The following is a 26,174-nucleotide window of genomic DNA, read 5'->3' as shown; positions in this document are numbered from 1 at the left end:
CAAGGCACAAAGATCTTCTTTTAGCATTTCCTGAACTAYTCAAATGAGATTTTTAAAGGAAGCTTTCAGCTGCAAGAGACATTGTTCCTTTTAACTTTCTTCTAGCCATTTTAACTGAAAAAGTACAGAAAAAAATCATACATGTAAACAGCATTCATGCTCTAACACAGGTATGATTCTGCCTGGTATTTCCACTGAGCAAGTTTCTGGTATTTAGAAAAAGAAAACAAGCAAGTGTTATGCAGTAGAGCAAAGGAGTCTGAATCCAATGTGCAGGAACATCGACCCCGTTCTTGGCACCCCTCACTCCATGTGAGATGCAGCATCCTGGAGCCTGAGGGCTTGGAGAGAAGTCTCCATCCGTCCTGCTGAGAAGCGGGATACCAGCTCTGTAACTAAAGCCACATATCCCACACTGCTAGCTTTATCACACACAATCCTTGCCAAAAGAAAACTCAAAAAATATCACAAGAAATAAAGTCCATAAAACATTTAAAGTGCGATTCAAAAACATTTTATCAGGGTTAGACAGATGGAGAAGCCACACAGCAAGCAGATTGGAACTTGGCCAAGTAATCTTCCCTAAATCTCCTCCTCCGTGCCTGAGGACGCGGCCTTTGGGCTGGGCTGCTGAAGCAGTAGGAGAAGCGAATCCAGGCCCTGCACTGCTCYGAGCGAGACCCAACTGCCCCAGGGACCTGCACAGAAGCTGGGTTAGAGGAGATGATGTTCAGGCAGAAAGGAGACAGCGAGGAAGAGGGAAAAGGCAGAGCAGCAGAGAGAGAATCCCAGAAAACCAGAGACAGATTTACTCATTTCTGACCCTGCCTGCGTGCAGCACCCAGTGCGGGGCTTGGGCCTCATGTTCTGCAGAGCCAGCTAACGTGCCTGCTTGTTGCCTAGCTGCCTTCCCCACGGCCAAAGCCCACCAAAAACTCCCCAGAAGAGAGGACCCAGGTCTGCCAGGGCCATGGGCTGTTTCACCGGGTGTCCACACCTGAGGCTGTCCCTTCAGGTCCCCTCCCACTGCTCCYTGGGCTGCACTGGTAAAGCTGGATTCTCCCAAGAGGTGCCAGGCTGAGTTATCTTCACAGAGCATCACGTGCTGAGGYAGGCGCTGCCACAGCACCAGGTTGTGGGCTCTATGTCTCCTAGAATAGCAAACTCTTTAAGGAGTGTGGGACAGCATTTGATGGATTGGTCATTAAGGTACTCAAAAACAAACCAAGACCATCCAGAGTTCACWAAATCAGCAGTCCTCCCCTTGACACGTACACTCACACCACAACCTCGCAGCCCACAGGCCACTTATTCCCAGCTCACAAGTCATCTGGAGAACCATCCCTGAGAAATATTTGCCATCTCCGGCCAGGGTGGTGTAACCATATCGCTGCCTCAGGGTGAGTCGTCCGTCCCTCAGCRAGGACGGCCTCGCGTGCCGCCTCGCACCGCAGCGGCACCGCGGGCAGCGAGGAGGGAGGGTTTTTCCTATCGCCCCCAGCCCTCTCAGCTGGACGGTTGCTCCTTGCTGCTCGTATTCCACAGCGTAGGTCCTTCTTGGCAGGCCACTTATTCTACATGTAATACTAATTATTATTCTGTCTTTCAGATGGAAACATTTTTTCCTTCTGATGAGGTGTTTCCCCCGTGCTAACCTGCTTTACCAACACACACCGCCCTCTGCCCGGCTTCCCAGGGACAGGCCCCCTTGGTGCCAGCGAACGCAGGTGCCCCGTGCCTGGCAACACCACCTCCAGCTGAAGTTACACRTAATTAGCATTGATGTGGAAGTGTGACCTGCTTGACACATCGCCTTATAAACTAACAGTTTCTTTCCAGAAGTGACTTCACGATGTTTGTCGTGCCCTCATGGGGACAGAAATGTCATGGTTATAGGTGGAACTTTCAGTGCCAGGTTCACTGAAGACCCACAGAAAAGTGTTGGGTTTTGACTAGCTTTTGCTTTGTGCATTATCTTGAAAACCCTCTCCTGACCTTGAAAGTGCCAGAGTGTCAGGCCTTTTTGTGAAAGGGCATGTGGGAAAGCACATTCACACCTGACAGCTAGGACTCAGATTTTTCCTTTGGACCCTTATTTGTGTTGTTTTTTTTCTTTAATGTCATCACATGCAAGAAAACTGGTGAGCTCAAGGAGCAGGTAATGGGTATTCAAGATACCTTAGGCCTGAAATGATTCAATCAAGGGAAGACTGGAAGTGACTGAAGGTTGCTCTAGTCCTGATGCCAGGCTGGTCCACTTTGGACAAGGCAGCTGTTCCTGAGACCCACACTGAAAATCCATGCACTGAGCCAGCACCTTTGATGGAAAGATCAGGAGTGAAGCCCAAGACTGGATGGGCCTCCAGCTTAAACTGTCCTCTGATCCAAGGYTGTCCCTCAGCACCACAAATGAAGAGCTCTGCATGAGGAATCTTGCACACGCTGCTACTTTTGCTGCCAAGCGTTAATTCCTCACCTCCCAAAGTGATATCTTTACAGGGGATAACTTCATCCACAGAAATGGTCCTGGTGGTAAAATTATGGCCAAGATTCTACATTTGGGCTGAATTTACTGATGTTGATGTGCAGTACCACCACTGGAAAATTAGCACAGAATCGTATCTTGGAGTGCAACCAGGAACAAGATTATAGCAATATCCTGCACTGGGAGCAAGAAGCTGAACTGGTTCTGAAACGAACCTTGATCCATTTACACTTGCTGGAGGCAGCTCTACCCCTTGGTGAGAGGCAGTCACTTTTCTCCTGCCTCCATCACAGCTTTTTGGGCAGGAGATGGGAATGCAGAGAGGACTGCACCRTGCTGCCACCACACCTGAGTAGCAGAGCCCTCATTTCCCTCCTAGCTGAGGAAAGGATGGCTTTAGTATTTTCCAGCTCTGCAGAGAAGGGCAGAGGGAAGAGTGTTGAGGGAAGCTCAGGTTGGCCTCAGTCAGGACTCTCTCAGTTTCTCAGGGTAAAAAGGGGAAGCCAAATTAATATCTTGCCCTAACAAGTTATTTTGTACTCATCAGTTTCAGAAAAATCCCGTTTTATCACCACTGCTGAGAAGGCTTGCAGTGGCTTGAGGATTATAGAATATGATGGCTTCCACCCAGAACAGTGTTCCAATTGTATATTATCTGTTCATGTGGATACACTAGGAAAGCCACCAAAAAAAAAAAAAATCCATCACCAGACAAATGGTCATTTTGTACTCAAGTTTTGTACACTTTTCCAATTCTCACCAGTCAGTAATGATTGTGCTTGCGTCAATACRAGTCCCATGTAGGCAGTGAGATGCATGATTTATACAAGTGAATTCACTTGTCTCCTAAGAGAGGACAAAATTCAGGGTACAACATCAGCTCTTTTCTCCTGTACTCCTTTTTTCTTGGCCATGGCTTAGCTGAAGGCCGAATATGTCAGATTTACCTCAATATGATTCCAGGGACTGATCTGGAATTAATTTGACCCAGTAAGTCTTTTTGATTGCATCAGGCCTTTCAGAAGTTTTGAACAACAAGGATCTAAACAGCAGGCAGTAATCTGCACAAAAACAACCTCTGCAGTTTAGGGAATTTTAAAAGTCTGTGTCTCTTTTTCCTTTTTTTTTTTTTTTCTTTCTTTTTTTTGGTTTCAAATGCTTTCCAACTGAGCAAACGCTGCAGTGAGTTCATGGGAGAAGGCCTTGAGGCACCCCTGACTTTGGCACCATTATCCCATAGACACTCCATACATTTTTGGCACCTTACAGCAGACACATTGACAGCTACGGGGTTGATGGAAAGGGAAAGAAGCTGTTTTGCAGTCCAAAGAGAATGTACTCAGATTTCTAAGGCTATTTGAAAAAATGCCAGAATGATACTTGATTTCAGCATTYTTAAACTCCTTTAAGATGATGCAGCAAGTGGTCTTTTCCACATGTGATGATGTATTTCAGGACAAGAGTTTCTTCAAGATTTTCCAAGCCTGTGGGCTCCTCATCCTTTTTCAAATTACAGAGATGATAGCATACCGGGGAGAATTGTGATTAGTCTAAACTCTCCACAGCTGCAAGGGATGAATGTAAAAATTCCACCAAAAAATCCACTTCTTCTGGATTGAATTTACCTACATGACACCGAGTCCTAACCAAGGGACCACTTGAAAGAGCTGGAGCAGCATCAACACTATTTGGTTTCTTCCATCACATCAACCCAGGGATGGCCCGCAAGACCTCTGCCCAACACATCTCCCAGCAGCKCTGTCATTATACGGACTGTGGTATTAAAGGAGCCCTGAGATGCGCAGGGAGGAAAACAACGATGAAATAAAGCCTCACGTAMGAGGGGATTCAAACAGGGCTTGCAACTCATTACTGGAAATGCCAGGAGGATTGTAAAACACCTTGTAACCGAGAGGCTTTGCTGGGAGCTCTTAAGGACTGCAGCCCCCACTTCATCACCGGCTGACAAGTTTTGAGCAGTCTCGGCAAGGGGGGCGAGCGCTGAGCTCCCTGTCAGCTGACCACAGGAGATGGCAATGCTTTATTTTACTTAACAGGACCTTTCTCTTTCCAAATTGCTTCCTTGAGTTTCCAATCAAACATAATAATCTGCAGCATTCACCTCCAGCGTTTTTCTTGAAGCATCGGCATTGACACAGTTGGCTGCGCGCCCACCTCCAAACGTTTGACCTTCCACTTGTCTTTGAAGACAGAGGAGGCCGGAGCACGTGTTGGGAGACCAGTGACTGGCACCCGCGAGGAATGCCTGGATTTATGAACAYGGAAAAGAGGCAAGGTTCTACTGTTGCAGAAATTACCTCAAAAAGACTGAATAAAGTTTGCGTGTTTGGGGCTGGGAGAAGGGTCCTGCTTTGCCACCCCGTCCTTGCCGATGTGTCACCCTGAGCCTCGATGTGTGAGCTCTGCACTTGGGGACAWCCCTGTCCTTAATGGGGCCAATTCTCTCTTCTCAACAAGCATTTGGCCTAAGCAAAGGGCAGGATTCTCCCAGGGCCCCACCACACTGGGACCGTTTCCTCACAGTGGCAGCAACACGTAATAACGTGGCTTCTTGTTGCTTTACACAAGCAGAACCGCACAAAATACTGAGCTACGTTAAAAATACACCAAGCAGACAGCCTATTTCCTGTCTTTAGCGCGGCCCTGCACCCACATGCCGCACCGAGGCCCTGGAAGGGGGATCAGCGCGCGGTCCCCCCGAGCCTCGGGCGGCAGCGGTAGCGCGCGGCGCGGCGGGCGCAGGCTGCCCTAGTGCGGCGGCGCGCAATTGCTTCCCATGCGTAGTCGTGGCCGAGTGGTTAAGGCGATGGACTAGAAATCCATTGGGGTCTCCCCGCGCAGGTTCGAATCCTGCCGACTACGACCGGGGCCGCGGCGCCCCGGGCGCCGTTTTTGTTTGCCGCCCGCCCGAGGCGGGACGCGGCCGACGGGGTCGCCGCGCGCGCGCTCCCGCCGCCCCCGCGTCCCCCCGCCGCCGCCGCCGCCGCGCGCTCCCGTCCCGCGCACGGGGCGGAGTCTCCGCGGCCGCCGTGGCAACGGGCGGCGACAAAATGGCGGACGAGCTGGAGCGGCTGCTGGACGAGGTGGAGCGGCGGCTGTGCCGCCCGCCCGCGCGCGCGGCCGGCGATGGCGGCCCGCGGCAGCCCGAGGAGGAGGAGGAGGAGGCGGCGGCCGCCAGGTGGGCGGGCGGGCCCGGGGGAGGCTTTGGGGAGGGCGATAGTCACAGCAGGTAAGAATAAATTTGTCTCTTAAGAGAGTCTGGACCTCGCAATAGCTGCGCTGAGAGCTGTGCTCGTTTGCTTGTGCTGCTCRCCTGCATCACGGCGCTCAGGCCGTATAACTGTGTGCGTGAATCCGGTTTACAGCAGCAGGAGCTTCTCCAGCGCTGTGTTATCAAACGTTTTGTCTGTTGGTGCTTCTGGGAGCTCTCTTAAATGCGCCCGCAACAGTAAGGACAGAATTTATTCTCTTTGCTTCGATTCAAATGTCATAATTTTGACAAGACCGCTTCGGCCTGGCCCAGCCTTGGCCGGTCCGGGAGGGCTCGGGGCCCTGGGTGGCCCCTGCGAGCATCACGGGTGCCTCGCAGCCTGGACAGGGGTCTGGGGGTGTCACTGCCCGTCCGGAGGGGTCACCCAGCCCCCCGACACCGCCGCTCGCCACCCCGGGCRCTGCGGGCTCCCTCAGCCGTAGGGATCGTGGCTGCATGGCCGGCACTAGCCAACGAGGCCTCCGTGTCCAGCCCCTTGCCAGGCTTCTCCATGGCCCGCGTGCTGCTTACCTGGCATCTCAATTAGATCAATCTGATTCCAATATATCTGAAAAACTGCACTGTTCTTTCTCGGAAATAGATTCGTTCGCAGCGTGTGGATGCAGCGGGACCACCGGCCTCCCTTTCTCTGACAAAGAACTAGCAAGTGGCAGACGCGAGTGATGAGGCTTCACCTGAGTGCAAGCAAAGTGCAGGTGGATTCTCTARATTCCCACAGCCTGGCAGAAATTGTACATTGTGCAAAAGCATTGTTGATACATAACCAGACAACTTTTCTGTCAAGATGGCTTTTATAAAATGACTGCCATTGCAGGATTGTGGCCAGTAAATCCCTTATGGTAGATGCATGGATCTGCCCATTGCTTTGCAAGATTGAAGGTGATGTTTTCTTTCAGTACCTTTGCAGCTGTCAAAATGCACCTATCCTGGGACTGCAGTATTGCTGAATTATTGCATGAAAATATTTTCATCGTGAGCTTCCAAAATTTATTTGAGAGACGCTGCTATGATTTGCCTGCCAGTCAGTTGATCGGACTGAGTTTTCAAATTAAACCCAATTCTGATGTAGCTATCTTATCATCTTAGCATTGTTTTCACTTTTATCCCAACCCTTGCTGTTGTATCACGGTCAGATATCACAGTCAGAACAACTGAGTGCAGGTTGTGTGTCCTCCACAGCTCTGCGACCTGGGTACCAGGCTAAGGAGAGGTAAATTGCAAACATCCACTTCAAATCTATTTTCCAAAAGATGAGCGTTGTAAGAATGGACCATATTCCACTTGTTTGGTTGGCTTTTATTCACATGTGGAAGAACATATATGCTTTCCCTATGGGATCTTAGGAATTTAAACAAGGCATCACCTTTGAAATAGCTTCTTTCAGCCAGTACGTTGCAGCCTGGCTTTGACCTTTGTTGGGTTTCTTTCTTGACTGCAGACTCGTGCTGCAAAATGTTTATTACTATGTTTTCATCTTTTCAGGCTTCTGTGAAGGAGACTGATCCACCCTTCTTCTTCAGTCAGGTCTGCTGTTACTGAGAGAATTACATATTTGATAATCCTCTCAGTATTATCTGTGTCATCCCCTTTGTCATTTCAGATGCTTATTAATATCCTTTCATCCATCAGCATGCTCACTGAGTCATCCTTTTGAAACAGGATAGAGAGCACAACATCTTGTGGCTGCAGTATTAAATGACACTCTGTATATGGTGAGAAAGACCACACATTTCCAAGCAACATCAGCATCTTATATCAGWTAGGCCAAGGAAAATGAACTTTCCAGATACATCCAGTCTTGTGCTTTTAGKTTTTAAGGACTAATGTGTAATTAAACCAATCATGCTATGTGTAAATAGCCCTTCCCTGTGCAAATAAGTCTGTTAACAAAGGCTCTGTGGTTTCTGGATTATAAAATAAAATCAATCACTGGTGCTCTACTCAAAATAATAAATAGAAAGTATTTTGATATGGGTCGTTTTTGATTGTTTGTTTTGTTTTACTAGAAATTCTGTGCATCACCAGGCTACAGACACAGAATTTAGTGATCAGATTCATCATTTCCAAAACTAAGTTGCTTTAGTTATTTTATTCTGACACAATTCCATCCAACACTGCTGGGCACGGGGAACAGTGGCTCTTGCGCRAACATACTAGGTGGGATGTGTGAGCTGTAAAGTCTATCAATTTTAATGTCTGATTTGGAGCATTATTTCACTGTTCTAGAGATGTTCGTATTTGAACTAGTCTGAAATGGTTAGGAAACAATTGCACAAAATAGTATGTCCTAACTTGTATTGTAAGTTCTGTAGCATGGCTGGAAAGCTCCCATAGATTTTTCAGTATTTCTGCTGCTGAAAAATAAAGGCTGTCCAATTTCTTCCTCAGTTATCCCATTTTTATTCAGTGTAAAAATGGTTGAAAATAAAGCAAATGAAAAATGGGGAAAAAAAAAAAAAAAAAANAAAAAAAAAAAAAAAAAAAGATGATGGTCCAGTTCATCTGGCACTGAAAGGAGTTATCCTGCAGTCTAGATCTGATCCATCAAGATTTGGATAGCCTTAGTTAGTACTACTGAAATATAAAAGGGGAAAAAGCTGTAATGAAATGATCATTTTATTAAAACAAAGACTTTATTTGTTTTTTTGTTGTTGTTATTTTGTTTTTCAGATCATCTAAGCTATTGAAGAGTGCTGGCAGCACTGAAGAAAATATAGACGATATTTTTGATGAAATCTGTAATGACAATAGTTTCCCCAAAACACCTCAGGTGAGTAGAAGCCTGGAGAAATGCAGAAAGGATGAGCTTCAATAGAGAATAACACCATAAACTAAAACCATTTTCAAGCAAAAATGGAATTTAAATGGTCTGTAGGATAAACTTGAACAGTCAAGCAGGACGGAAACTGCAGGAGTCCCTGGAGAGTGAGGAGCTGGAGAGATATAAAGACACAGTCTTAGRCAGTGATAGGCAGCTATAGGAAGTGCCAGTTCAAAGAAGGGCATGAGGTCATGTATCAGGGCAGTGTAAGTTAGTATTTTGTCTGAAATGAAGGACTTTTCCAGCCACTGAGCCSCCAGCCTGTGCTGCTGTGTGAGGTTATGCCTTCCCAGCTGCAGGATTTTGCATTTCCCCTTTTTGAACTTCATGCAGTTTCTCTAAACTCTTTGTCCAGCCTGTCGAGSTCCCTCTGAATGGCAGCACAAGTGTCTGGAGTATCAACCACTCCTCCCAGTTTGGCATCATCTGCAAATGACTTCTGTATTTAGCAGCCAAAGGTAGAAATGAAGCTGCAGATTTATGTGGTGAGGACAAGCAGGAGTAGAGAGTCATAGAAGAAGTTTTAAAGGAAAATATTAGAAGGAAGGTGTAAAATACTAAATTGTGAATGTAATGACAAAGTGATCAAATGGTCTTGAATTTCCTCAGGTAGGATCGGGGAGCTGACTAGGGAGGCTATTAGCAGAGTATTGTGTAAAAGCCATGCAGAAAAGGCCTTACATTGTGGATCTTAGTTAGGCATTAGAGACGTGTTGGGCTGTTATTCTTTTTTTCAGCTATTTATGAACAGACACAGAAGGTAATTGCAGATACCGAGCAAATTTGAAGGCAAAAAGCCCAAGGTTTGTGAATAATAGGCCCTTAAATTCTTTTCACGTTTAATTTTCAGACCATTTCATGGTTCTGGCTATTAGAACTCGGTTTTAAAATATGAATACTGACTTTTTATGGTTGGACTTAATGATCTTGAAGGTCTTTTCCAACTGTTACGATTCTGTGATTCCCTGCTCAGCTTATGTGTTTAGGAATGGTATGGTTTGGGGTTTATTGGGAGGAGGGGAGTTATTTTTGTTTTAATTGTTGGCAATCTGTAAGAACCAGAAGATATGAATGACATTTATTTCAGTTTTGTATTTTAGCTCATATTTATTTATTCTCCATCTTCTTGTTATCTCCTTCCGTTTACCAAGGAGGTTSTTTGGAGAAGCAGCCTGCTCTCTTCCTTTCTAGAAAACACTATAAAGTGGAGCTTGCATCTGAGGAAAGAGCTGCCTGGATCAAGCAGCCTGCTGTCAGCCAGCTTCCCTGTCCAGCTGTTATTCCAGCAGATTTTGTCTCAAAGAGTCTTGCAGAAAAGAGCAAGAAAATTCCCCTTTTCTCAGCCCTCTTCTTCTGTTACTGTCATTTTCCCTTTGCTATTAAGTAAACCCAAAAGTTGTTATTGTGTTATAATGGTTCCTTTTTCTCTTTGACTCTGTGTTGTTTTGCTTTGTTTTTTAATAGAAATCAAAGTCTAACTCTGCAAGGGCTGCACCTCACAGCAGTAGTCTTATTACGCAGGTCTATGGGAAAAGGTAAGTGGCAAATTATTTGGTCAGTTGAACGCAATTATAGCATATCATCAATTTAATAGATATTACTACTGTTTAAATTATGTTGAAATTAAATAAGAAAGAAAGAAGTAGTTCTTTGAGATTTTTTTTTGAGAAAGCACAGGTAAAATATACAGGTTAATTCTGAAGAACTAATAGTATGTTYTCATGATTATATACAATTTAAATAATTATTGAAGCACAGCTTCCTTTACCTTATGGATACACCCAGTTATCAAAAGCTACAATATGTAGTCTTATGTATATTGGATATAGAGAGTGGCTCTCACAGCATTTTTCTTTGAATGCCTCAGTAATGGACATTTTAAAATTCTAGTTTGTAATATTTGAATGTTTTACCTGTGGTCAATAAGCCATTGCTGTAGAAATACCATGCCTGGATGTTACAGGAAGAAAAATCTTGTTGGAAAGGCACACATACTTGAAGCAGTATTACACGTAACAGCCCGATTTAGTATTATGCTACCTCTCAAAATGTTTTACTGCAGTTTAATATTTTTCTATGAAATCACTGTAGGTGCTGTCCAGTGTATCTGGGTGGAAGCTCTTCACCATGTGGTGTAGGAACAAATATTTCAAAAAGGTAGGGAAAATGAGAAAAAAAAAAAAAAAAAAAAGGTTCTGTTTGTCTCATCATTTTTATCACCATTCTGTGTTTCTGTCATGGTCCAGCGTGTATTCTGAGTCTGCATTTTACGTGGCAGCTACGTACTCATTTCAACCTCTGGCCACCCAAAACTGCCATGAGAGTCAGCCAGTTCTTTGCCATTCCCTGTTCTTGATGAACAAATCTTTGCCTTGTTTGTGTGAGGAGTTGAAAGATATGTAGAAATGAAGCAATAGACTGCAAAAATAAAGTGTACCTTGTAGTTAAGGAAATTATTGTGTTTTTTTCCTGCCTCTCCTCAGCCTTCTGTGTGATGCTGAGTATGTCACTTCAGTCATGGGGCCACTTTTCCCAGGAGCTTGGCCTGAAGATAGGCAGAGAGCTCTGCAGCTGAGCTTGGTGGGAGCAGTGCTTAACGATGCCCCTCCAACACCCTATGGAGCATTTTATCCTCTTCATCTAGCATTTCGCTGTAGTAAGTCATTGTGCACTTGATGCATACTTGGAAGTGCTGAGTGATATCAATGAAAAGGATAAAAGACAATATATTAAGAGAAATCAGTTTATTTCATACATTCAGTGAGGTAAGGAAAATGATATGTGATATATATAACCAAAATACSTCTGTGTGCCAGAGATGTACACATTTAAGATTAGAGGCTAGCCCTTCTTCTGGCATTTTTGGATCAATACTTTCTGCATAGTAGCAGAAAGTATTTTATAGTGTTCTTGTGTAATTTCTCTGCATATAGTAATTTCTTGGGGATTTGGTTCTCTTTTCTGTGACAGAACGTGTGACCAACTGCGCTGCACTGCTTGTGACTTCCGTGTGTCCCTTTACAATGACTACAAATGGGATCAGTCCTGTGATTACCTTTTTTTCAGGTATGCTGCAGGTGGGTTTAGTGCCAGTCCTGGGTTACTGTGTTCAGCACTGTGTACTGTGAGCAGCCTGTGTGACCATGACGTGGGGAAAGGGATGCAGCACCACCCACAATCACAGTTCATTCGTTCCCCCTCTTCTATGTATCTACACATCTCTGCTTTTAGAAAGAATCCAAGTTTTATGGATCAAGCAGCAGCTTTACTGCTGAAATAAACAGGTGCTCTGTGTATGTGGGTGCTGCTTTACTCCAGGGTATTTGGCTTATTCTTTCATACTCACTAGAGTTGGTTTTCAGTCGTTTTTTTCTTTTTTTTTTTTTTTTCTGATATTGAGCATAACGGCATCTGTATAACATGTTCAGTGAAACTTGCACAGTTTCATTTCTTAATAGACTTCTTTTTAAAGTGAAGTCCACTTAATTGGAGAAGTGAAATTTTGTTTTCTTGTTATATTGTGCTGCCTTTACCATTTCTCATTTCATTTTATTGGACGTTTTGAAAGTAAAGAGTTTTTATTTACAGTTCCTCTAATGGCAAGACTTTGGTGAAATGTAGTGTGGCAGGCATTCTCCTAATATAGACATAAAATTTAAATTCCCCTTGTTTTTATAAAGTCTCTACATGTTCCAGATCACTAATCTAGGTAATTAATGTGTTTTGAGCATATGCTTGGCCACCAGAGGGTGTTACAGCTGATGTAGATAGACACTAATGAATAAATCATCCCTATTTCCTTTCCTTTCCTTTTTTTTTCCTCTGCATGCTGTGTTTACCCTGCATTTTCCCTCTGTTTAGAAAAAAATGAATAAAAGACTTGTGATTTTTTGTGGTATTGAAAGCAGGATTAAAAATGCAACACTGCACTAGTCTTCTTAAATGAGTTTGGTAGTTAGAAAGATTAAATAAAAATGATTCTTTCATTTAATCAAAGTCCAAATTATTCTGCCTCCGAGATCTTGAATTAATAGGAAACCCAATGCAGTGGAAGGCTTTGCTATGAGATAATAAACTCTTTCTTTGGAGCCTGAAGCAGGATCTCTGAAGCTGACAGAGAATTTTGTTTACAAAAACATTAAGCTTCAGTTGATCCGAAAAGAAAGCAACTCCACACTGAAACCTTCTCTCAGAAAAAGACTGTTCAAAAAWAAAATTTAAACATGTCTGATAATTTATTGGTGATGGTGGCCTTCAAAAATGTGCTTACGAGCTTTTCTGTTTTGAAATGGCCTCATGAGTCATTTTACTTAATTAAAAAAAAAAAGTCTAATCTTAAACTAACTCCCTTGATTGACAGGAATAACATGCCAGACGTCAGTAAGCTGAGGGCGAAGATGATCAGGAAGAAAGGCTCRCGGGCCTACGCTTGTCAGTGCAGCTGGAGAGCCATCGACGAGCTCACCGACCTCCAAACAGAGCAGCAGCTCCGCTGGGTTTGTGGTAAACACACAGAGTGAAGTCCTCTTGTGGGAGAGCTACGTTGATGCAAAAGCAGGTCACAAGCTCAATTTGTTTCCCACAGAGTTTTCTCTATGCATGGGAACTCGAATACTTCTAGAAATAGATGGTAACACCCAAAGCTCAAACTGAAAAGGCTTTTTTTTCACTTTAACTGTCCTGCAAACCATATGAGGAGTCAAATTGTTACAGTAAGAGCCAATTTGGAGGCTTTGGGGAGTCTAAATGAACTTAAAGTCCATTTTCAGTTATGCTGAGGAAAGCAAGAGGAAATTAAGCAACTTAGGTACACGGCAAAAAATCGAAGAATATCAACACCTTGGCTGTGTTCCTCATATCCAGCACAGAGCCCCATTTCCCACATCTGCAAAATCTGGGACTCAGAAAATGATGGGCTGAGATGTAGCCATAACACAAGTATATGAATTTCTATATGGAAATTAATATTACCATTCCACTTTTCCCATAGCTGTCAGCAGTCATAGATCTCCAAAAATATTACTGCAAGATCAGCTCTCACCACAAAGGTTTTGGCACCCCCAAAACTTTGCTTTCTATTGCCCACCAGTAGCCAAGATCTGCAGGTGTTGGAAATTTCCTTCCTAGTTCCTACTCCCCTCCATATGTTTCTTTCTTCAAAGCTTTTTCTGCTGAGCAACGACTTTCTGTTGAAGTTCCTTGGACCTTTATCGYGTGGAATTTCTTGGGCTTCTCTTCAGCCTTCACTGCAAGAGGTGAACAGGTTACTAAACAATACTGTGCACTTTATAAAGTATTTTGAGGAATATTTGGTTCTGTTCCACCAATATTTTCAAGGAAAAAAATGGACTTTAAGASTGAGAAAAATATATCCCTACTGACTTTCATATTGGGATTTTTTTCAGTTTACATAGTTCAACTGAAAATACTACACATTCAGAGAGGATATCTGTCCCATTCYGACACTTACGCCTCCCCCAATAACATCATAATATCTTGTAGCTTGGCGAGTGGTTTTAGTTACAGTTAATGTTACTGTAGTTTATTACCTTCTTCCTTTTCACTTTTTAATAAGTCCGGAATTGGTTTWAGGTTTTTTTTCAGCGGAAAGGAAAGGGTTACCAGTTAAAGAATGTCCCATGTTCCAAAGAGAGACAGTGAGAACATTTCAAAATGAGGTGTAACTTGAAAAAAAAAAAGAGAAATCTGTCAGTATTTTTTGCTATGCAATATGTGATGCCGTATAGATAAATTCAAAATGACTTGCTTTCTGCAATTCCAGTTACACAGAAACATTTATGTTTTTATGAAGTTTTGCTCACTGCTCTAAACTGTACATGGTCCATTTTGTTCTGAGTTTTTCCAAGGCAATTACATGCTCTTCCTTATGGAAGTCATGTAGGGAATCATCAGCTTTGTCTGTACCCCTCTGCAAGAGCAGGGCCTGGCGATGGCCAGAGGTGCAGGGCATGTTCTGCATCCCAACCATCGTCCCTTGGGTGAGTGTTGGTGTGGAGCYGTGGAGGACCTGCAGCTTGTGAGGGCCTGGCACCACCTGCACACTTTTTGGGTTCACATTTCCAGAGATGTGCCGATGATCCCATGCTTGGCTTTGAAGAAGAACTTTAGATTGCCCTGGCATAATGATATAGGGCATTTAGGGTAAGTTGTTTCCAGGAGAATTCTTGTTTCAGGCTGAAGTTCCAACTGCTAAGAGTCTAATACTGAGGCTTGGGAGAGAGGGAGACCTGCAGATCAGTGGATTAGTGCTCAGTCAGCTACTGGACTAGGTCAAGTTGTTTTCTGTCCTTTACAGAGAGATACCTAAGTGTGGATTGTAAGCAGTTTCTTCAGGTGGTCTTCTTTGCATTCCCAAATAGCTTAAGAACTGATGCTAAGAGAAGAACCCAGCAGTAGTATGTAATTTAATAACAATCAGTGCAGAAGAAGAAACCTGATTTTCCATTCTCCACCTTGAAGTTGAAAAATATTGAAAAATACATTTCAGTTACAGCTTTGGCTCACCTCTTCCAAAGTCACTGGTGACTGTGATGACCAGGCAATCTGTGGAGGGCAGTTTTGGCCTGGATTTTCACTGGGACTTGTGCCATAGTGCCAGGAACAAGTTAACCTTGCAACTTGTGAGCAGGAGGAAGGGAAAATCCAAACACCCATCTCAGTTCATAACACCAAGTTTTATGAAGTTGTCAGATGCCATGTCATTGGCAAAGGAGCATGTTCCCTGTACTCTGTTTTCAACAGGAACAGTTATTCCCCTCTGGAATCATTTACACTGCCAGGCATGTGAAGGAAATGCGTGGAAACAAAAGGTCAAGACGTCTGTTGTGGTGATTTGATGAGAAGAAGACAGAAAGCTTGAAACCATGGAAAATGGAGGCTAGGGAGGAACTGGGACAAAAGGTCTAAGAATGGAGAAGTAGAAGGTACTGACGCAACCCCCTGCTCATTGTATCAGTCAGCAGTTCTCCCAGGTCACCTCATCCTCCATCTTCTGTTGGTCTAGAGAAGTGTAGAAGCAGTGTTGGTTCCGGATGGAGATTGGTACCTGGCGTTCATATTGCTAGCACCCGTAAGGCTGCACCCCAAGATGATCTCTCTTGTATATGTGTGTGGATCCTGAGTGTTTCCCTGAAATCATCGTGTCTATCCAAGAGCCGTTCCTTGCTTCTGACCTAGATCGGAAGGGTAGCCTGTGATAGCTCTTTATCTAAGTGAAGCTAGAGATGCTGAGAAATCCTTCTTGATGCATTGTCTTTCTGTACAAAATTTCATGTATTTCTAGATCTGAGAATACTTGCTAGTTCATTAAAACTAATGATGCTGTGGGGAGGAGGAGTTGTATTAAGGATTAGCTTTCCCTGCCGATGTTTTCTTCAGTGTTAGTACGTTACAAACCATTGCAAAGTCCTCAAATGGAAAGAGGGTCAAGAAAGCTGAAACTGGAGCTTGAACATTTAGTTGATGACGATATTACAAGATTGCTCGTGGATTTCAGTGTGTAGCCTAGGCTGTAAGTGGTACTTCCTTGACAGTTAACTGAGATAGCAGGGATTACATAGAGAATTTTGTGTAGGAATGCCATTCAGCTGTTGTCACACAGAAGCACTGCAGAACCCTTCTACTAAGTATAAATGTGACCTTTGTTTTCTTCCATTTTTTACTGAGAAAGAAATAATATCATTTCTGCCTCTAGAATGGGCATGATGAAAATTTAAGACTTGCATTTTGCTTCAGTGATTTGTTGAAAATTTTCTATCATCTGCACCCTTGCTATGTAGCAGATCTCTCAGCAACCCAAGCAGAGACGAGGAAGTTTGACCAAAGGAGCCCCCACCAGGGTGTTCTCCTGGAAATGGAATCAGTGATTTAACATCACATCAACATCTTGTCTTCTAAAGCTGTTTTCCTGCAGTACCTCTGCATAGGAATCAAATTCTGATGTACATAATACACTTTAATAGCTTTTCTTTATCAAATTTTAATGTGCTGTTCTAACTATCTTACCTGTTTTTTCTGCAAAATTATGTCTAACTCAGAATGGGACATAGCTCAAGGAGACTTAATTATTAATGATATCGACCGGCTGTAAAACTTTACGTACAGAAGCACAATAGCATTGCCTATTGCAAGCTCTGTATTGTGTAAAACTAAATAAAGATCTTCTTTTCGGAACACCCTTTTCAGTTTTGTAGGGAAGGTATTCTGAAAATGCCAGGCACCGGCAGACTGCTCGCTTCTCCTGTTTCCTGACATGTGAGTCTTTGGGGGACAGAGCCAGCGTGTGTGGTTGTCCCACAGCAGCAGAGCGACTGTGCTAGGAGCTGCCCAGGCAAATGTCGCGTCCTGACGGTCTCCTTTCACTCAGGGCCCGGCCAGTGCTCCCTGCTGGGTGACACCYGGTGACCGAGGACAGGCCCGAGGGGCACGGAGCCACGGGAGCACTGGTGGCTCCGTGCCCCTCGGGCCTGTCCTCAGTGCTCAGCTGTGAGGGTCACATATGCCTGGGACTTGATATATGCGCCTCAAAGAATCTATTTTTCAGATACAAACACTCTTGTAAAAGGRCAGGTTGGTAGAAATCTGAATTGTGCGTCCTATAAACTGAGACCCTGCTGTGTTGTTCCCAGGCGAGGAAAGCTTTATTATAAAAATGATTTAGAAATGTGTTTTCTCTGGTGGAAGGGTTATGAAATGACTTCGAAACAAGAACATTACAATTGTCCCCTTGTAAGAAACAGTAAATACTTTTGTTGTTTTCCCAAATCAGTTAGAATGTCACAAATACTTGATAGATAAATGAACTTTAATTTTCTTTATCTGATAGCATGAAGGTACCACATTAAATTAGAATTCATAAAAAGCAGATGAGCATTTATGGGCATGGGTCACATCCCTTCTTTCCATACAGTTTTAATAAAAGCAAGAGGATGAATTTCTCCACAGGAGGAATTTGAAGAGATCTCCTCAAATGACAGTGCAGTTCTTGGACATTTTCCGGGGATAAAAGGTGGAGCCAGCTGTGGGAGATGTCATGCACTAAACTTCTTGTGGAGCAGGATTATGACACCACCGTTCCTGCATCAAGACAAGTTCTCACACGCTTCACACTTGCCACTTAGAAGTGAGAGATGAATGAAGGAATCGGAGCATTTCCTTTGCTCTAGATCTTACTTTAGAAAATGCTTCTTAGTATCGGGAAGCAGTTGGGAGAGTTGAGCTTTCATACAGGGGCAGCTCATGCAGAAATGCTGCATGACACRTATTAGAGTCGTTGTTCCCTGTGAACCTGCACTGCAGGTGGTCTTACTATTCCAGCAGTTACTACTTGTGGACGTGGTTAGAACTCTCAGAAAACGGCCACTAACTCAGCAATTCTTTGTATTTATCTTACTTTGGGCGTGCTATTAGCAGGGGCTCCCATGTCTGTTGATAATTCACGCTGATGGCCTCTACTCCGCTGAGCTAAGGGCCAGGCCCCTCAGGAGGGCGCAGCTCTGGGTGAGACGTGGTGCCGCAGGCCAGGCTGTAGAGGGCAGAGCAGCGCCGCTCAGTGTGCAGCCTCACTTCCCTTTCCACAGAAATAGTGCTCCATGCTCACCCAGGCTTCCTGTGTTTGTCTGCTGTGCGAGGAATAAACGGTGTCTCCAGATCTTCAAAAGAGGTGAGTGAAAGACCTCGATTTGGAAACGCCTCCAGAATTGTTTCTGTCTTTGCAGGAAAGCARTGTAGAGGGCTGGGAATGTTGCCTCGCTGTCTGAATAGCACGGTGAGCTCACAGGGAACTGTATCCTGCCCTTCATCAGCAATTAGCCAAGGCGAAGCTTTTAGGAAGGAGTTGAGCTTTAATGGGCTGCATCACGTGCATGTTCACAAGCACCTGCCTTCCTGCAGTGACCCACAGGCCACATGCTCCACTCAAACCCTTCAGATCCTTCCGTAGCCCATTAAGATTTGAGAGGAGATCTGATCAATATGTATAAATACCTGAGAGGAGAATGTRAAGAAGATGGGGCCAAACTCTTCTTGGTGGTGGCCAGTGACAGGACAAGGAGTAATGGGTAGAAGTTGCAACACAGGCAGTTCCATCTCCATGTGAGGAGGAACTTCTTCACTGTGAGGGTGACAGAGCCCTGGCACAGGCTGCCCAGGGAGGCTGTGGAGTCTCCTTCTCTGGAGAGCTTCAAATCCCACCTGGATGTCACCCTGTGCCCCGTGCTCTGGGTGTCCCTGCTGGAGTAGGAAGGTTGGACTGGATGATCTCTAGAGGTCCCTTCCAACCTCAACCATCCTGTGATTCTGTGAGGAGTGAAGGAATAAAGCAGAGTTATAGTGAATGTAAGTAAATATTATCTCCATGAGATTGTGTCGGTTTCTGTAGTCATGAATGTAGCCTTAATATCCAAAGAGGTGCGGATTAAAAGTGCCTTTAAGTAATAACACAAATCTAAACTGTAAAATCAGATATTGCCTATTTCACTGATAGAAACTATGACTGAATTTAGCTTAGTTAAGAGCACAGGTGAGCTGATAACTGTAACATTTCCTCATCTGCTTTTTTGACTTATTACCTTCTTTCTAACAGCAGAAATAGTTGAATAAAAAGTTAGTGTCAGATAATGATAATAGTAACAAACAAGCTTGCGTAGCACACTCGGAAAAGCTGCATGTGGAAAAGCGCTTTGGAAACATTTTGTCAGGCAGGAAATAAGCAGCTGATTTTTTTGTACTTCTAAATCAGAACAGGGAATACAAGCAGAAAAAACACCGTGTGCTTTAAGGAGAAATACAAGAATTTGCCAAAAGCAAGGGCAGCACTTTGTACWGGACGTGTCCTTCCTAGAAGCCTTCAAAGAGGACTGTAATTCTAGGGCTCTGGCCCAGAGTAAAAGGGGTGAGTGGCGGGTGATCTTGAAGTTTTTCTTGAGTTTAATGAAACCGTAATCCTTATAGCTTTGATGTTTATTCTAATGAACTGAGAGGCAGAGAAGACAGAGACATTTTCATACAGGTCAAACATATGCATAATACTGTAGCCCCAGGTACCCTAAATATGTCTATTGAAAAATGTGTTTATCTACAGAGGGGAAAAAATGTTAACTAGCTTTGAAAGGTATGGGGAGATTTGTGAAGTATCCGTAGAATTACTCAGTCTCTATTTAAAAGCAAGCAAAATTTGACCTCACTGCAAGATAATACAATATTTCTGATAGTAATTAAATACTGGAAACATGTTTTTTTAGTTAATGCAAAGAAGCTTTGGAATAGCCAGCAATCTGCCTGCGYCCTGAAGCCTGTGTCCTGATTGCACTGATGTAAACAGCTCCAGCAGGAAGCGGGAAGCAGCCACCACTGACAGGAAGATTGAATTTAGTATCAGACTCGTTATCCAGGCAGAGCAGCTGCTTATCAGGATGCTGCTAAGAAAAAGTCTATCAATTAGTACAGCAGAGCAGACTGGTCTGACTGCTGCCTGTGACAGCTGCTTCTCCCTGCCCACAAAGACCATTTACAGCAATATAAGCAGGGCGAGAAGGTTCTAGGAAGATATTGTAACCTGAGGCATTATCCAAATAAAAATACTTGCCACAGTRTCTTATGGTCTCACTCGGATCCGGTTATTACCACGTGCAGGAAGAGTTTGACTTGTGTGTTGAACTCGGAGGCCGTGTAGTTTTAAAAGTAGCACAGTTAGCRTTAGAGTTGTTTTCAGTCTTAGTTCTCCTGAAGATATCTAAGCTTTTGTTGAATTCTGATCATGGTCTATAGTATCTAGCTGATTAACATGTGGATTAGAGTTTTTATATGAGATGTGTGAAGTTAAGAAGCTGGCACACACCAATTTCAGCTGCCTAGAGGTAGAAGCTGTTGCGGGGTTTTGTTTAACCCTCTGTGAGTAAGTGGGGTTTCATGTCTACAAGTGAAAGATGTGTGGCTTCATATATTGTTTGACGTGTAATTGGTTGCTCATTAATATATGATGGACAATTCCCTTCGAATTCTGTCCATGTCTTGGGAGATCCATCTGCACGGAACCCATAGCACAGCAAGGCACCACTCAATCAAAACAGGCTTTTCAGCAGCTAAACTAAAGAAGATTTAGCACAAAATTGTGCCATCCTCTGCATTGATTTTTCTATGAATTACGGCTCTAATTTCGCTCCTCTGTAGTATGCTCCCCAAAGCATACTACAAAATGATGTCAAATTTTCTCAATACTTTATTGATGCCTTCAAGATGAGATTGAAACCTAGAAATGCCTCGGAAAGTATTTTTCAAGTAGTCTTTTGCTTTCATCTTCCACATGTGTATGAAACACCTCTTTCCTCTTTTATTCCAAGCTAGGTATGCATTTTGCTCAGTTCCAGTAAGGCAGGCTGGAAGCAATTACACTGTGAAATGAAGAGTGGCAAAAAAGAGTCTACCCYGTTTTGAAGGGTAATAAAATGTATCTGTCCCGCATAACTGCAGAGAGAACCTTCTGAATTTGTATTACAAAAACAGTTTAAGCCAAGAAGATACTGGGGATCTGYCTGTTCTGCAAACTGAGTATGTGCCCAGCTCATCACCCATCTTCAATATAGTGAGCACAGGAGACAAGGGGATGCTRCTGCCAGCAGTGTCAGCACCCAGAGCGTCTGGCCAGGTGCTTCTCACAGTGCTTGCTAGTGTAAGCTAAAATCCTCAGTTGCTCTATTTTTGCAAAAGATTTTTTTTTCCAAGAAAAAGAAAGTAAAGCTAAAGCATGAGAGTATTACTTCTTTATACAGAGTATGGTTGTGAAGTGGACAATTTCCAGATGTCAGGTTGTTTCTCATAGCTTGCAAAAACAATTTGCCATTCAGAGTTCTTGGTCAGCTCCTGGTGTTCTGTTATCCCAGATATTTTTAGACTCTATCATAGGGCAAATGATACCTTCAAATAGGGTGGAAACAACCAGTTAACAGGTGCCTCACAAGACCGAGCTCCTCCTCAGGTTTGCCCCAGCACGTTCTCACTTCACTGTTCGATTCAGCAACAGAGAACTGAGCAGCTACTTTCCTTTTCTGTCAGATGTTGTAAGTTACTCTTATTTCCTGTTCTACTATTTAAAGGACTAAGGTCAAAAAAAAAAAAAAAACAAAAAAAAAGAGTTCATTAACATGTCTGAAATGAAATATTTTCCGACCTTTCTACAGTCATGTTTAAATTAATTATATAAGTGCAGCCCTGGAAGGCATCTCTGCAGACTGGGCTGTGCTTCCTGCCCCGAGGCAGGGTTCCCTGCACCYGGAGGATGTGCTGATGCCCAGAACAGGCAGCTTGGTGCCACCAGAATCTCCCTCCAGTTTGGGCACAGCGTATTTCCACGGGGAGAGATCAGGAGTGCCTGTGCCAGCTGGCCAACCTGTCCCAAGAGTAACAGGAGGAACACCCCTCTCTACCTCCTACCTGACGGTTTGGCCGGTATTTTAACCAAGAATAGAAGCATGTGGGAGAACGTGGGAAAATTGCAGTAAGCTAACAGTGATATTTTGGGACTGAGCCCCTTTCTGTATTTCTGACAGTCTCCTCTTAACATGTTCACACTTAAACCGTTTAAAAATAATACATCGCTTCCCACACTTCTTTCTTTCCTGTCTACTGCTGTTTTCTTTACAGGCTTGAAAATATGCTTGTTTGTCCTTCAAAAATTCTTATCTCAGTCTGGGAAAAGTTCAGGGCATGCTTGCAATGCAAACTTTGAGGAAGTACATATTTTTCTGAATGAGTCTAACCAATTTAATTGCCGTGTTTTACAAATGTCCTTCCAAACTTTTGATGGAGAAAGAGCCTGCTGCTCTTAGAGGCACAGTCTAGTACCGCAGGCTCTCACGTAACTTTGGAGCCCAGGAGGTCACGGGCTGCATGTCAGAAGTCCCAGAAGGCAACTAAGAAAAGCAAGCCTGTGGTCAGCAGCCTTTAATTTGCCATGCAGGAGTCTGTTCTAGTGCTGGAAAAGAAATACTTAAGGGCTTGCGGGTTGACAGGAAGGTCTGAGAGCAACTCCACGAGTCTGGGCAGCAACAGCTGCCGCATTTGTCAAAATACAGAGTGAAACTCTTGCCGAAACGCAGAGGTGTTTGCAGGAAAATCTTTTCACTCTAATGTGTTCTGAGTCAGCACGAGGCTGTAAATCGCAGCCCGTCTCCGTGGCTCGTGGCATCATCTTCAGGGTTGCCCCAGCCCATTCTGCTCAGTTTTGACCCAACGGGGCCGTGAATGTGAGGCAGAAACATCACAGGAGGCGGGAGCGGGGTCGCTCTTGGGGACCCTGGGGCGCAGGGCCCCGGAGAGCCGCGGATTCCCCACCACGGAGCAGGGAGAGGGGCCGGGCCCGAGCGCTGCRGGGAGCAGCCTCCCCGCACGGCCCCCTGTGCTGGTGCCGCTCCACACATCTCCTGAACACAGAGACTTCATTTGATTCATGAAACAAACCTTTATCAGGAAAACAGCGTCAGGAACAGAGCGGTTTTGACAGGCGCCGGTGATAAAACAAGGTTGGCGGCCGTTAAACCTTCCCACCCTCCATGCAGCCCGAAGTGTGATTACGTAACGGGGATAAGCATGGCCTTTCCTTGGGGCATTAACCCGCTTTAAGGGATGAGGCGGCCGTGCAGGTGGTCACCGCGGGAAGGGGAGCAGGACGGTTCAGCAGAGCCGCGCTCCCCAGGGCGCCGGAGCCTGAGCTGTGTCCCGCACGGAGCCGTGTCCCTCGGGGCTGCGGCCGGCCCTTCCCGGGAGCCGTTCCCTGAGAGCGGCCCGGAGGCCGCGCGCCGCGGGCGGGCACCGCAGGGAGCCCACGGCCGGGCAATGGGATTAACGCAGATCTGCGCCGGCGGGGAGCCCGGAACAGAACACGCACAAAAGCCACCAGAACGAACACAAATGCCATTTGTCGCCGTTACGTCCCACGGCGTTGCGCCGGTTTGCCAGAGATCCCCGCGGAGCAAAGCTCTGCACGGGCCCTCCAGCCGGTTGTGCCGCTGCGGAGCCGCTCTCCAGCTGACGGAGAGCGCGTAGTGCCGCTRTCACCGGTGTGATAACGTCCTAGATAAGGCTGGGGACCCCCACCTGCGAGCAGGACAGTGCCCATGCAAGTGGGGAGGCAAGAGGGGAGTAACAGCAGGCTCGTCCAGCAAGGGTTTTGAGGCTCCCACAGGTCTGCTCGCTCCTTTCCTTGCTTTGTGTTTCCTAGGAACAGCACTGGCAGCCCCCAGTCCTCCAGGTTTCCTTCCTACAACACTGAAATTAATGTAGTTTCATCACTGATTCCCGTGTTCCAATGTACTGATGGACACACGGGGCTGGCACGTGTCCCCCCTCAGCTGCCACCGCCRCGAGCTTCTGGGTTCCTGCACTAAAATTGGCTTCGCTTTTGACAGAGTAAAGCCAGGCTCAAATGGAGCTAGCCTGTAATTGCACATAGATGTGGACCCACATCCTGTAGAAACCGTCCTTGTATTTATCAGTGATTAAAGGCCACACACACAGGTTGCTGTGTGTTAAGGCCTCCTAAGGAAATCATGCGTTTGAGCCCTAAACCATCCTAAAACAAGGCACAGCAAGCACACTTGGCGCCAGCCTCCCATGGGGAGTAGCTTGGCAAGTGCTGGAGAAGCAGCATCATTGCTGCTGCTTTTAGTTTAGAACCTGCTGGTTACATCAAACCAGCTGCGTTGACTTTGCATCGTGCCTTTAAGCTCTGTCTAGATTTATCCTCAGGAAGCCAGAAAAAAAGAATATTCCTACAGACCTTCAAACTCTCCTCGGGAAACTAGTTTAAAAATTGTGCCTTAAGAGCTTGTCTAAATGTAGAATTGCATTAATTCAACACAAGCTGTGCAATTAAACAGATTTAGGCTCTTGCAAAATGCTGTGTGCACACTCTTGCTTGCATTTTAACCAGATTTCTTTCACATCTGCTTCCGTCAGTGCTTGCCCCAGCGGTTTTCCTTGTGCGCTTCCTACACCTCCAGGCGGCTCCCCAAAACCCCTGAGAAAAGCAGTGTGGCAACAGGTTTAAATTCCACCCGGGTAAGCACTGGAAAATATCTGGGGAGATCAAAACCCGCTCGTTCCTGTAGCTAAATGCAACAAAAACCCAATGCAGAGCTCGCCGGGGGCTCTCGCTGCCTCCGGGCACCGTGTGGCCCCTGCAGGGTCCCTCTGCCTAGTCCTGCGTGGGGTCGTTGCCCTCCCAGGTCGTGCTGGGAATCGGGGAATCTCTCCCAGCTGGTGACTGTTGTGGGGCTCCTGGAGCCACGTGGCCAGCACAGGGAAGCGCTCACTGCAGCTGCGTGATGGTCTTGCTGAAGTTTCCTTCCTTTTGGATTCTTTTTTTCTTTYGGAAAATCCTTTCGGATTTTCACCTTTCAGGTAGTCTGCAAGAAGAAAAACAAAAGAAATCTGCTTTTCCTTGCTCCAGCTGCTTCCCATCACGTGCTTGTTGAAGCCAGGAAAAGGTCACCCTGCGCACGTGAGCACAGGGTCACTCAAGGACACGGAGGGGTGCACAGGCCATTGCATGCTCCGCCAACACGAAARCTGCAGGACTTTGGAAAACGGATTTTTTAGACACATTTTAGAAAATTACATACAGGTTTGAGCTATTCCCGATTCCTAACAAGCAGTACTCTGCTTGCAGAAGGAAAACTCAGGTAGTGTAGGAGTGAAAGAAGCCTATAAAGCTATAGGTCTGTGCTTCTGGTCCCGGTGCTGGGTCCTGGTGGAGACCCATCCCCACTTCTTCCCCCAAAAAAAGGGATATTTGACAACATGAGGTCAGTAATCCAGCAAGGAGAAATCAAAAGCCAGATGCAGGAGCTCTATATCCCATGCGTCCCTCTGCCAGGCCAATCCAGAAATGCCCCGGCGCAGCCAAACACCAAGGAGCTCAGGTGAAACCCCTGTGTGTCTACCACTGTTTTCATGCCCATGGTCCCATCTCCAGAGCGAGCGCCTGCCCTGTGGTTCCTGGATCATCCAGGTCCCGTCCAGGGCAACCAGGGACAGGGACACTGGAGCAAACCTGAGCTTCAAAGTTATTTGCCCATCACTGAGTTTCCAGGTGTTGCTCAGTTGCTTTACTGGCTGTCCCAAGCTTGGGAGCAAAAGCCRTGTTGCGCATGGTGGAAGAGGAACCCAATCTTTTCCCGAACTTGTTTGTTTTAAAGGGGTTTTGAAGGAAATCTGATCTTGTGGCACCGTCTGAGCCCATCCTTGTGTCTCCAGCTGCTCCATTCTGCTCGGCAACACAAGCATGGCCTTTTCCTCAGGTAAATGGTGCCCTACCTGCCACCAAAGCAAGGATCATCATCCTCTTGCTTTGCTTCCCCTCTCAAGAAATCTTCCAGGAAAATGGAGCTGCTGTGGCTTCAGCCCAAAGCCTTCCCAAGGTTTCTTTCGCCTGCGTGTGCCACGGGCGCTTGGCATGGGGACATTTGCTGACGGATGCGAAAGGAACGTGAGCTGCTATATTTAGATCCCTATTTCCTAGGTAAGTGAAGGCATGGCAAAGAAAAGACCTTCCCGCGAGC

At 45.3% G+C, this 26,174-nt stretch overlaps 1 protein-coding gene, 1 long non-coding RNA gene and 1 other non-coding gene across 4 annotated transcripts; all 3 read left to right on the top strand.

Moving 5' to 3' along the window:
- The first annotated feature begins 5,286 nt into the window (after nucleotides 1–5,286).
- Nucleotides 5,287–5,368, top strand: TRNAS-AGA. Its single transcript has one exon. It is a non-coding gene; the product is annotated as a tRNA-Ser (tRNA).
- A 188-nt stretch (nucleotides 5,369–5,556) lies between these two features.
- Nucleotides 5,557–16,778, top strand: CUNH8orf37 (chromosome unknown C8orf37 homolog). The gene is made up of 7 exons (XM_026050006.1): nucleotides 5,557–5,735; nucleotides 7,272–7,301; nucleotides 8,448–8,547; nucleotides 10,063–10,133; nucleotides 10,690–10,755; nucleotides 11,569–11,664; nucleotides 12,959–16,778. The coding sequence occupies exons 1-7, from the start codon at nucleotides 5,557–5,559 to the stop codon at nucleotides 13,116–13,118; spliced, it is 702 nt and encodes a 233-aa protein (XP_025905791.1). The 3' UTR covers nucleotides 13,119–16,778.
- Nucleotides 16,779–18,147: 1,369 nt separating this feature from the next.
- Nucleotides 18,148–20,341, top strand: LOC112956480. 2 transcript variants are annotated; one of them, XR_003251064.1, is made up of 3 exons: nucleotides 18,148–18,280; nucleotides 19,358–19,510; nucleotides 19,860–20,341. It is a non-coding gene; the product is annotated as an uncharacterized LOC112956480 (long non-coding RNA). The 2 variants fall into 2 exon arrangements; XR_003251063.1 differs by lacking the exon at nucleotides 19,860–20,341 and having other exon boundaries at nucleotides 19,358–19,515.
- The last annotated feature ends 5,833 nt before the right edge of the window (nucleotides 20,342–26,174 follow it).

The sequence above is a fragment of the Nothoprocta perdicaria genome, unplaced genomic scaffold (assembly GCF_003342845.1).
Source record: "Nothoprocta perdicaria isolate Ctin4 unplaced genomic scaffold, notPer1 scaffold_64, whole genome shotgun sequence".
In the NCBI taxonomy this organism is placed as follows: Eukaryota; Metazoa; Chordata; class Aves; order Tinamiformes; family Tinamidae; genus Nothoprocta; species Nothoprocta perdicaria.
This window is presented reverse-complemented; position numbering and strand designations above follow the sequence as displayed.